At 43.3% G+C, this 12,994-nt stretch overlaps 1 protein-coding gene across 2 annotated transcripts in view; it reads right to left on the reverse strand.

Annotated features, from left to right (window-relative positions):
- The window catches only part of NUP210 (nucleoporin 210), a 66,278-nt gene extending 54,300 nt beyond the window's left edge, over window positions 1–11,978 (reverse strand). Inside the window, exons 1-3 of one of the 2 annotated variants that reach the window (XM_035558266.2) lie at window positions 11,726–11,978; window positions 3,657–3,793; window positions 2,745–2,876 (exon numbers count right to left, since the gene is read on the reverse strand). In XM_035558266.2, the coding sequence (XP_035414159.1) occupies window positions 2,745–2,876; window positions 3,657–3,793; window positions 11,726–11,898 (442 nt within the window). In that variant the 5' untranslated portion in view covers window positions 11,899–11,978. The remainder of the gene's footprint in view (window positions 1–2,744; window positions 2,877–3,656; window positions 3,794–11,725) is intronic. The other variant, XM_050712701.1, reaches the window with a different exon arrangement.
- Between the last annotated feature and the right edge of the window lie 1,016 nt (window positions 11,979–12,994).

Here is a 12,994-nt window from a genome sequence, read left to right on the forward strand (position 1 = left end):
TGGTATCACAGGGCTCTTAGAACAAGTTGAATATCAAACAACTACAATTATTTTGTATCGTCTCTCCAGAAGACCGAACATACTTCAGATCCCCAATTGCCCCCAGCAGTTCTTTCACAAAGACTACGCCAGACTACTTTAGTCAGTTTTACAAAGATTACGTTTGCAAAGCATTCTAGTTATGTAGCAGTAACTTCACATTTTAACTCAATTTCAGTTCCCTGTATACCACTGTCCTATGATAAATTTGCTTGTCATTCCCAGACTGAAAAAATATCCACAATAATTTTAGCACACTATCTTATGCTTTTGGAAGATGTCTTGAAATACTTTTAAAAAAATGCTAAATTGATAGAGAAAATGTTTTTTCACATTCAAACAGTGTTATAGTCAACTAAAAGCAACATTTTTTTCTTCCTACTCCAGAAAATCCTTTTGACCTGATTTTTTACAGCTAGTTCACCATACAGAATTGGGGCAAGTACAACACAGAAATTCAAAGTTTTTAAATGTAAAACCAAAAAATCATCATTTTTACAAGTTTACTATGACACAATCAAAATGTAATTTGCAGAAAGTCAGAAAAGTAGGAAACAATCAAATCTCCCTAAAGTATTAGCTCCACGCACTGCTACAATGACCAGGCAATACACAGCTGCAGTTCTTCAAACACGGCTGTAAATTTCAGGACAACCATCATTTTGTTAGGCCTCTGTTTCAACAAGCTGAAGGTCTGTCATATGAGCGTTATTATGGCATGACAAACTCTGTTCAAGTTAAGAGATTTCTACCCTTTCTAAATACCTAAAAGGATTACTAGAATGTTTGGGTTTTTTTAGGTTCCCCTAATTAAAATGGTTTATTCACATGAATTAAACTACTCTTGCTTATGCAAGTCTTTCTAGATGTGGAGATGTGACAGTACCACTGAAGAAACTGAACAGAAGAGCTCGAATTTATTCTGACAATTCTTCAAACTTATTTAAATCTTAAAATGAAATCACCAGTCTCTCTCTTATTTAACTCTTCTTTAGTTAATTCATAATAAAATAACTTCAGCAAAGCTCAACAGGTAAAAAAAAATTATGACTTTTTTGTATGTCTTTTTATAAGTAGAAAATATTTATTAAAAAAAAAAAAAAAGAAAAACTGGAAAATATGTATGGAAGAGTAAGGAACAAAACTATTCCTGAAGGTATATCAGTACTCACAGGAGTGGAAGCATCAATATTAATGAATGATCTAACACATACCAGATGCAATAATCTGGCAATATAAGATGCAATAATCACCATTTGTCCCAAACAGATCACAGTTGGTACATAACTTCTTAACCTAGGTTGCATACTACACTGACTAATACAACGTACTCAGTCTCTGTGTGGTGTGCAAGTTTTCAGCAAAACTAAGTAGATTTTTCCAGATTTTCATAGAACTGAATAAACGTTTTATTTTGACTTTTTCCTCTTTCTTAATATTAAGAAAAAAAAACACTTGAATTCAGAAGCACAGACACCCAAGTTACTTGGATCAAAAGGAACTGATTTTCAAAGCTTTCAAATGTATTCCAATCCCCTAAATTTATGTTGGGATGTTTAGTCCTAAGGCTTTTAACAAACATTTTGTTTCAATCATTTAGATTAAAAGTTCACCCTGGGTTTTAAACCACTGCTTGTGTTCAAACTTCAAAGTTGGATGGCTTCCAAGGCAAATTTGTCCACTGAGTATGCTTGACAGGTTGTCAAAACACCAAACCAAGAATCTGGTCTTACATGTAGCATAAGAAAACAAAATTACTTTTCATTATTAACATTGTCGTCATACATAACCTAACACTTGTGGTTTTACAATTAAACAAACATACGATGGGCTCATTAACTATTCAAAATGAACAGTTCAACCTTTTATAGCTGTTTTACATATCATTTCCTTTCCACTAGCTGTCCTAAAAATCGTTTAGTCCATGTGAGTGTTCATGTGTGCATAAAAATTGATTGTTGAAACAAAGTATGAAATTCTTACCAGAACCATAGTTCCTTCTGATGCAAGAGACAGTATCAAAAGCAGCTTTATGCTCCTACTAAATAATTATGGATTTGACCCATATGCACTGGATATGGATTAAATCTAAACTATACCTCCCAAGAAGAAGTGCTTCTATAATAATCAAAAATACTGATCCAACCAATTGGTGGTTGGTCCTTAATATCATCTTTGAATGTCCTGTTGTATGCTTGACTGGACGCAAAACGTCCCTTCACAAAATTCATTAGAACATCTCAGCTCAAAAGGAAAAAAAAAAAAAAAAAAAAAAAAAGACTACTTCATATTCCTCAGTCTAGTTAAATCCTGACATGACATTTCAACAGAACAAGTGTTGTGTCTTCTTCCACTACATTCTTACTCCTGACCTGAAGGTAGGATTGCTAATTGCTGATATCTTCATTGTAATGATTTTAAAACCTGATTTTTAAAATGCTCTTAGCACCAGAATTAGTTGTTCTGGGCAAGTAAGGAAAAAAGGCAAGAAAAAGACGTTAGAAATCAAGCAGCATTTGATTTTCCTATTCAGGTAGTTGGGTATGTAGGTTTTATACCTAAAGGAAAATAATGGGTCACTGAATGCATTATCCAGAGAACTCCCTTTAAATTGCTCTGCTTGGCTTAACATTCAAATTGTGTCGCAAATAAAACCAGTGCACATACCAAACAGTGAAGAGTTTCAGTACGAGTAAATCGCTTACCTTCAGAATCCAAAGCTTGAATTTTTAGCTTTAGTGGTGAATCTTCAAGATAAAGTTCTCTTGTCGTGGACACAATTTGGATGCCATGAATTATATCAACTATAGCATCACAACGAAGAACTTGTCCAGTCGCTTGAAGAGATGTTAAAAAGAGCACATGAATCAGCAGCACTGGAAGTGCTCATCATCCAAACAATAGCACTAGCAAGACAAAATTCACCCCAAATTTAAGCTGATGACACAAGACGCTGACATTGAAGGAAGTGAAATTAGGTCAAGACCTTGACTAAGAAACTCTCGGTCAAGTGGTAACTGGGGCTAAACAAGCAAGAAAAGTAGTTCCCTTCCTCACAGTTCCCTTCCTCATTGAGCTTCAGAATAAATCTTTTAAAAAAATTGTGATTTCCAACTACGCTAACAGTGACAGACACTTTAAGTGCATATTAAGAGTTTGTACAGCAGAACTGTCAGACACAGCTTGTGTCCTAGAGAACTTAATGACTGCTACCCAGAGACCATAAAACCCTATATCCTGCTTGATTTAGTGACTGCAAGATATTTACTCAGCCATCTGCTTTTGCATACCTGTCACTGTAAGAACTAACCAGCGACGTTGTATGATAGACACAAAGGCAATTTCCAGCTTTCTAAAGGCCAAAGTATTTTCAGCCTCCACAATCACTGCCTTTTTTTTTTTTTTTAAAATTACCTGCTCCTCTGGATGCTTCATCAATAGTAATTCCAGGCCTTTAAGAAACAGAACTTTAAAAAACAGCCTATGGAAAGTGCAAAATGATTAAGCATCTGAATGGACACTTGTTGTTTCATGCACTTTTAAATCTCTACTTTGTTTCTAGATGATGCCAGGATGTCCAAAACAAGCATGATGTGCTTACAGAAGTTAGAACTTACTTATATCTTCAGCAAAGATGATACTTGTCAGACGCGTGGGCTGCGAGGACCGTGCCTGGACAACAGCCTTCCGCGAACACTGGCGCTCGCCCTGGTCTGCCGGCTCTATGCTTGCAACCTCTGGTCTGGTGGAGGACCTACAAGATTATGTAGTTGCATTAGCAGGAGTTAAACTGCTGCTAGAGAGAAGTCAAAGGGTTGGTTTAAAAACCATCTAAATAACTTACATTAGATGTGCTACATAGTAAGAATTTGACTTTCACAGTAGATGGAGTGCAACAGCTTACCAGGGACTTCAGCAAAAGTGAGCCTGGGTTGGAAAAGGGGGAAAGCACAAACCAGAGGCCCACCAGAGCCCAGACAGACAAAAGCATATTTCCCTCTACTGTGGCAACTTCACCGCTAAATGCAATTCAGCCTGAGAGCTATCTCCAGCTATTTCCAGAACTACAAAACCTCTGGCCTGGCTATTTATTAGCTTAGAGGTGTGGAACAACGAGCAAAACCACACGCACACAAGACTGAAGTAGAAGGTAAAACAGTTTTAGCTAACAGTTATAAGAAAAGTTCCATTCACTACTTGTCACTGGCGTCCAGGTGTTTGAGACAGCCTTCTGGAAAAAAAGGGGGGCAGGGGCCTCCTGATGGCAGAACATCACAATTACACACGTTTGCTGTGACTGAACAAGTGAGAACACTATTTTAATTAAGAAATTAAGAAGTATTGATTTACTCTGTTTAGTCAAAGTATGCGATGCTGTAAAACATGCAAAGTCGTATCTTTGGTGAAACTTAAGCATATATGGAAGGAATTTTGATCTAAAATTGATGCATCTATTGCTTCCTGCTCTGACTTGTATGGCTTTTCTGAAGATAACTGCTCCAGAAATTAACTCAAGGAAAGCTCACAGGAAGCCCAGCTCTTACTTTGGGGTGGGGGGAGGAATTAAATATTAGAAAACTAAGCTTCTTGAAATTAAATTTGAGTGTACCAATATACAGCTGAGGCCAGTGTTCAAAGCAGCTGTCACCAGGAGGTCACCCCTGTGCCCCAGGAGCAGGACAGATCCCATCTGTTGGTGCTGCCCCTGCGGGAGCTGCCACAGGGACACAGGACACAGAAATGCCTCCCACCAGGAGCATCTTGGTGCCTGGCAGCCATCGCTGCTGGTCGGGGTTCATGACTCCAAGCTCTTTCACGAGGGTCCTTTGAAGGACTAAAACAATGGAAGCACGCCCTGAGGACAAAGCCAGTCAGGAGCTGTTCTCCCAGCTGATGGCAGCAGTTCTGATGAAGCCATCGAGTTATCTGACGAATGCAATCTAAACCATTTACCAGGATCCCACCTGGTAAAGGTGGTAGAGCTGCTCTGATTCAGGCTTTTCTTTGGAGGAGGTTCAAAGCCACCTACCTGGGAACTACAGGAAACAGCTTTTAAGTTGGCAGGGGGCTGGCGGGGGGCTTCGAGCCAGCAGCAGCAGCGTGCAGGCCCTTCTCTGCAGGCACCAGCTGTACCCACTGCTGTTACTGGCATAGCCAACCGGAACAAAACAGGGAAGACAAGTTTCTTGTTGACTGAAAATGTACCCATTTAAAAAAAAATAAGGTATCACAACATGCTCAGTTTTCTTGGAGTTAACAATCGCAGTCTAGGAACTTGGCTTGCAATCACTGCAGTAAGATAAAACCAGGGTCTGCAGATTTAAGTAACAAAAAGCACGACTTGGTCCACGAGTCCAGTCAAGCAAAACACCACCACCCACTTTGTTCGAGGCAGTCACTAAGACAGGAAGAGAGCATTTCTTACAGGGGCTTCAGGAAGCAAATAAGCTTGGGCCACCTCTCTGGTTCCCTGCACGTGGGTCTGGATCGTATCGCACTGCACCCGTCCATACAGCAAGGCCCCCAAGCTGGTGATCCAAGGGCACTGAGTAGTCAGAACATTTTTAATTGTGCATGCTAATGGAGGCGTACAGGTTCATTAGGCACTGCGGAGCATTATCATATTTTTATCTTGGGCAAGATCCAGTAATCCAATGAATTATTAATTCATCCCATTGGTGTGCTTCCAACGTTTTGCTCACAGAAAGACGAGTTTTAAAGGGTTTTGAAACAACAGCAGCAATTGCTCACCCAGAAATTTCAAAATATTTCATCTGATCAAGGAAATGACAACCCGCAGCAGGAAGCAATGGACAATTTAAACCCCAATTAAAAGCTTAAACCTCAAAATTGTTTGTTATATTCTAGATACCTAAAAGCAACGCACACAAATATGAGCATTTTTATACCAGGGTTACACTGTTCCTAAAATAATGACTTTTTGTATTATTAGTACATTTGAATTTCCTACACAGTGATTAATTAAAGAATGACCAATTAGTTATTTTCCTGTTATTCTATAGCTACCTAGGCAAGCATGAAGCAGCTTCCCAACATTTAGCAAGTTTCTTTAAACAACATTGGTATTCACAAGCATGCAAACTTTTTTTTGTACTTGGCTTGTAGACTTTTTAAGCTGAGGGTGCAGATCTCCCTTAATAAGCAGGCAGGCATTTTTTTAAACAAGCATATACGTATGGAATTGGCTTTTACTATTACTTAGTTCTTCACATTGCTGAATAATCTTTGCTATGAGATTTCTTGATTAATTTGATATTTTGCTTTTCTGTACTCTGAAACCGATTGTGTTTATTACGCAACAAGGGTTTCACCGTGTTTTGTGTTTGTTCTTTTAATATACCATCAAGGACCGCAGCACACAGCCACTACAGTAAGCACCAACAGCACTGTTGTGAAACTAAACCTAATTCCAGGATATTTTTCAGATTAGAAAAAGGCAGGAACAAAGAAAAACTAGAAGTTTGTACTAAATTTTAGCTGTAAACTTACACATACTCCAATTATAAAGACAATTCTAAGCTTTTACAGCCAGCTATGGGTTAACTCTCAGTTGACACTGGAGTGATTAGATACTATTTGGACTACCTGGTAAAGGTAGAACATCAGCTGATTTTATAGCTTTTTTTTCCCTAATACAAATACATTTTTAATTTTATTACCAATAGGATGTCTGTTTATCTTAGGCAACTGCCTGAACTTGTTAGGTGAAGCGGGGCCTGTTGTGATTTATTTCATGAAATGGTCTGTGTGATGGTCTGTCTTTCTTTTCCTTCTTTTTTTTTTTTTTAAAACACTAACCTCTGAAATATTTGATGACCCCTCGATACCATTCAGCGACATTAAAAAACACACATTCTGTTTTCAACCAGCGTTTAATTCAGGGCCAAGTACGCAAAGGATAAGGCACTAATCAAAAAGGCTGCGTATTGCAGTGACATTGTCTGTGTCTGTGACATTACTCTGCTGTAATACACGAAGGGATCACTACCGTGTTCTAGATGGACAAGAAACTTTTGCTTTAAAATAGTCTTCAGCAGGTCTTCAGCAACACGTCAGTGTGTGATAGTGAAAGCTAAGCTTGTCAGAGGTCAAAATTAGATCCTGAGAAGCAAGCAATGGGAAGCATTTCTGGCACTAGCTCTCAATCCCATACCAGCGTCTAGAAGAAAGAGCAGGGCAGGGGAAGAGGCGCTAGAAAGAAGAGCGAGGTGGTGGAGGGGGGATCTAAGAGAAACCCCAATATCTGTTTCCTTCTGGATAAAATCCTACTTGCAGGGGAATTGATGAAACTTGCAATAAAGACAGCCAGTCCTCTTGCTGATTTCAATTTCATTCATGAGTTTTTCTCCCTTGGACACAGAACTGCATGCCAAGGTTATAATTTACAGATATACCCGGCCCTGTTCCTGTACCTTTCATGGACTGTTCTGAGATATCACCTATGAATACTTCAAGGATTATATTTAATCTGTTTATCAGCTGGTTAAAGATTCGGCAAATATTTTTTCTTAAATTTAGCAATACTCTGCTAATTTTTATTGCTTCAGCATACTGCATTGCTTCTTCAGATCTTCAGACTAAAAGCAACTGACTATATGAACAAAAATCCACCTCTGCAGAGAGAGATGCACCTTAACTGTCAGTTGATCGAGTATTTTAGGATTACACAGGCAGATGTGTAACCAGAGAGAAACTGCATAGTAAAGGTTTTCAAGAGTTCGGTAAGACTGGGTTGATGAATACAGCATGTGCCTTACTGCTAGTCACTCTCAGGGCTAACACTGTTGGCATACGAAAATGAACAAACAAGAGGCAGAGCAGCATACAGGCAACTGTAGTCGTATGATAAAAAGTAGATTCCCAGAGAACCAAGGATGGGAACTGAATCCATTCCAAAAGCAGCACAGAGGGAGCCTGGCAGAGTTCCCTCAAATCTTAAGGATTTTCAACTACCCAGCGGGAGATTATCTCTGTTGTTCACTCAGTCCTCTCCTAAGATGTTTCACGTTGTAATAGGAAACCAAAGCAGCAAAAAAAATCCTCAATCTAGTTCTTCTTTAAAGGCAAATGGAAACATCACACACCACAAAACAAACCAAGGATGAAGCACTCATGAGATTTTGTAATGGTGATCAACTGACAGGCCTGCTAACTTCAGGGGAAGCAGATTAAGCCAGCGGTGATAGTTTTTGCAGTCCAGCCCAGCCGCCCAGCTGCAACTTGCATGCTTTGTCAAGCCAACAGGTGGCCAAAAGCGTTTCGCTGTAAGTGCTTATCTCTGTCCCTTGTCTAGCTGCGTGAAGGGAAAGCAGCAGGCTGCACTGCCCCGCTGCTACTCAGCGTCGTGTTTTAAAAACACACAGACAACACGAAGAGAACGCGATAAACAAAGGTTGGTCTGCACAAGTTGTTCTGACATTAGCTTAGCCTGATTTTAAATTAGAAAATAAACTGAAAAATGGCAGTTTAATGCCAAAACACAGATGTCATATTTTTGCATTATTTCAAATAATCCGGTCTGTTTAAACCCTAGCGTATGCAGACACCCTTAAAACTTAGATTACTAAAATGAGACCCACGACTGAAGAGAGCAAAAGTCTAAAGAGCATTTCAAAAGCTGACAAACTAAGAAACAGGAGTCCCTGCTCTGCTTGCCCTCCTTCCCAGGCAGGATATGATCAGATTCAGAAGTTGTTTCCCCAACAGTAAACCTACACTGCAGGGTGACACATTTGTTAAGAGAAAAACCACAACTATTTCTTGTGCCTCTTCAGCTCTGGCAGAAGATCTATGCCAGACACTCACGCCACCCGTTCTGGTTTCAAGCCAACATCCTCAGGAGCCAGCCGCAGGTGATGCGGACAGCAGCAGGACCTGTGTCACTTAGCCAACACAGATATCTCAGCCTGATTCTGAGCTCCTGCTGGTGTCTGCAGGAGCCTGAAGACACACTGGGAAAGCAGGCACCTCCTCGAGACAAGAGAGCGTTTTGCTACCTGCTGCCACAGCCCTGAAAGGAGGAAATGCAGCACAGCTGGGAACCAAAGAACGGAGCAAGGATAGCAGGAAATAACAATCACTGGAAAACAAGTCACTTCGTAACATGGTAAATGACAATCAGTACCTCATACTAGCCGTTCTTCAGTCAGAATCAAAGACGTTTTTTTAGGCCTCTGGTAAAACAGGCATCAAAAACAACAACAAAAAAGCCGAGTATCAGAGATTAGATTGCCAGACTTAAAACAAAGTTACAGACCTTGGTCAGCAACTCTAACGTATTTTTTTAGAGTACTGTAAGCCATCACATATATCCCATGGACTGATAAGACCTATCTACAAACCAGTATCAGAAACACGAGATAAGGAGCTAGAAAATGCCCTTTGCCAGCCAACTACTGCAACAGCACCACTGCATGTAGGTTTTGGTTTCTCTCAGAGTACCACAGAAACTGAAAAACTGGAAAGCAATTAAGTCACAACATGTTATAGGCTGATTTTTCAAGACATTAGGTATGAATTTTGAATGTTTGGGATGACTGATGCAGTTCTTCACAAACTCAAAGGACATCATTTGCAGATCGGTTGTATAACATGGGTGGCTGGGGGGTAGGAGGCAGCGTATGAAAGCTGTTACACTACAGCAGCACCTCAGTCCCTTCTTCAGACACAGCTCCAATCTGATCATTTCTGCTCTGAATTCCAGATTTCACATATGCAAGCCCCCCCCCCCATCTTACAGATACAGTCACTACTTCTGAAGTCATTACGCTTGGTACTTCTGAACTTGTTCAGTTTAACGGCCTTCTTCCAGTAATAGCTACTGCCAACGACTTTTTCAGAAAAGTACGGGAAACTTGTCAGCCAGTCAATATAGAGCAACCTGCCCCTCTAAAGTACAGTTCTTCCCAATACCCCACAGTTCAAGGACTTCAAGGGCAAGGATATAGAGGGAAAGAGCCACAGATGCAGTCTAACAAACGTGCTCAGAGCACTGCAGCGAGTACTTCTGCTTCTGCTCAACCCCCCCTAGCTACTGCTTCCTCTGATCATTTTGTAAGCACATGTTGAGTTTTACCACCCACATCCTGCCAGCCCCTGCAAAGCAGAAGTGAAGAAATACACATTTACAACCCCAGTAGAGAAAACGATGGCACACTGTATGAAGTCAGTGTAGTTTCCTTAATTCTCAACTGAAATGAATCTCTGAAGGCACACAGAAGAGAGGATAGAAAAGCGGACTGAAGAGCATCTGCACAAGGGCTGTGACCCCGTAGCTGGTAAGCAGCACCAGCGTACCATGCTCTGAAGTGCCTACAAACACGCTCAGCTGAGATGCATGCGGACCAAATCGGGCATTTCCCTGGAGTACATTCTTACCTCTTTTCATCTGTAGGTCCCGGAGATTTACAAACACCTACAGGCTTCTGACAGACAGCGTCTGGCACATGCATGAATGGCTGTAGCCATCCCCCAGCAGGGCACTGGCAAAACAGGGAAGACGATCTATACCTTGCAGATTTTACCAGTGCTTTGACGAGTTTTCTACCCTTCTAGAATGTACCTTACTACACACAGGAAATTCTTTAAAGGACTCAGTTTTTACAGATTACAGTAAGAAAAAAGAAAAGCCTTGTACTTGTGAGTTTGTTGCTAAAATGGTGCATAAAATTAAATTATGTGACAATATGCAGCTGTATCAAGTAACTTGCTCTCAGTCAACTTTGGCACAGCTCTTCTTACCGCTCTCGTATATGTGAACATCCTCACGTGCGTAAGTTGCACAGATCAAAGGCCTGTAACTAGCTCAGGGATGAGAAGCATAGGCCCGCCAGAAAAACTCACACAGAGAAAAAAAATAGCCCTAGAAAATGTATTTTAGTAACTGTCAGCCACAATTAACAACTAAAAAGTGCTACTAGCATCTGGCACATACAGAAGCATCATCCCAAACATCTCCTGACTGCTAGAGCTTTTTCAGGTGGGTACCTCCTGCGTATTACTGATCCAAATTACAATTCTGGCATATTAAAGGAAGGATAAGGAGCTGATAACATTTACTTAACATGAAGGCCGCGACAGTTTCTAAACCTGTGCACACAGAGGCGTTTGCCTTCAGCCCCTGGTGCTTGACCCAACCCAGATTCAGCTCCCACGTGGGCCTCCCCGCCAGGACTCTGGGTGCTGAGTGCAAGGGCCCTGCTGGAGGCCCCCAGGAACCAGGGGAACGTTCATCTCGGAAAACCTGGCCTGGCTTTCCCCAGGTGACACATGGCCTCCCCTTACCGCCTCAGCAGGAGGCTCTCCGCCCCACCTCAGCTTTGCGCTGCAGCTGGGCGCCTGCCGCACCCTAACCCCGGACCCCCTTTCTAGGTGCAGCGGGGCACTGCCACCAGGGTGCCAGAGCACTGAGGGGCTGCAGGACCGGCGGGGGGGGCACGTTTGGGACTAGTGGCTCTTGAGGGTCCCTTCGGCCCCATCCTTTGCACGCAGCCCCCCTGCAGCGGGTGCAAGGGGCGCCCCGAACGGGGCAGCAGTCCGCCAGGCGGCCGCCCGGCCTCTCCCTGGGGGGCTCCGCGGGAGGCCCGGGGCCTCCCTCCCCGCCTCCTTCCGTCCCTCCCTCGCTCCCCGCAGGTGCGGCCGGGCCGTGGCGGCTCCCCGCACTCACCACCGGTAGCAGCCCTCGCTGGCCTCCAGCGTGAAGTTGACGTGAGTGCCGCGCGTGAAGGGCAGCAGCACCTTGGGGATGTTGAGCTTGGGGGAGGCGGCGAGGCGCTGGAGGACGAGCAGGAGCAGCAGGAGCAGCGGGAGCGGCAGCGCCCGGGGCGCGGGGGGGGCCATGCTCCGCCGCGGGGAGCCGCCGCCGCCGCCGGGGAGCGGGAAAGGGCGGCCGGGAGCCGCGGGCGGAGGGACGTCAGCGGCGGGGCAGGGCCGGGGGCGGAGGGGCCGGGCCCCAAAGGGTCGGGTCGGGCCCCGCGGGGACGGTCTGGGCCTGCCCTGCCCGGCGGGAGCCGCGCGGTGAGGGCTCCCTGGACGAGGCTGTGTCAAACTTTGGCCGCGCCGAAAGCCTCGGCTTCCAGGGTGCCCTCGGAAAGCGAAACTGGCCGACGAGCACCTGACTTTATTTTCAGGCTTCCCCTGTTTTTAAATGTCTGGATAATGCGAAGTCTTCAGAAATGCTCCTTCACCAAAACAAACAAACAAAACCAACACCAAACAAGTGCGCATCAAGAGGATAAACTCCAGCAAAATAACAGGGCAATGAGAAGGTTATTCTAAAGTGCACCATGCATATATGCGCTACAACTACTGCATATTGTAGTTACATAAGTAGTAGTTATGTAAGTTAGTATGTAAGTTATACTTTCTATATCTACTAGACCCAGTCCAGCCGTGCCCCTTGGGCTCCCTGTGCCGCAGGTGAACACGCCACACGCCATCAAACCTTGCGGGCACTCCGGTTACACGTGGGGAGTCAGAGCTCACTCAGTGCAGCAACCAAAATGTTCTGTGCTGCCGCCCTCATGGACCTTCCAAATAAATTATCGCGTGATTTAGAGTCTGAAGAGAGAGAGGTAATAGTAGCACGCCTAATGAAAGGACTGTTCCGTTAAGGATGAAGTTCTGGCTGAGAATCCAAGAAGCTTACAGCAAACTGAGTAGGAAACGAAAAGGGCAGCTAACGGTCCCAGTAGACTGGAAGCTGGCAAATGTTGTGCCAATTTTCGAGAAGGGTAAGAAACAAGACCCTAGCAATTACAGGCCTGTCAGTCTCACGGCAGTGCCTGGTAGAATTATGGAGAGGATGATCCTTGTTATTGAAGCACACCTGGGGGACAATGCAGTCATTGGTCCCAGCCAACATGGGTTCATGAGGATAGGTCCTGCCTAACAAATTTGATTTCCTTTTATGATAAGATCACCCATCTAGTCGATC

This window comes from Cygnus atratus, chromosome 10 (assembly GCF_013377495.2).
Source record: "Cygnus atratus isolate AKBS03 ecotype Queensland, Australia chromosome 10, CAtr_DNAZoo_HiC_assembly, whole genome shotgun sequence".
Taxonomy (NCBI): Eukaryota; Metazoa; Chordata; class Aves; order Anseriformes; family Anatidae; genus Cygnus; species Cygnus atratus.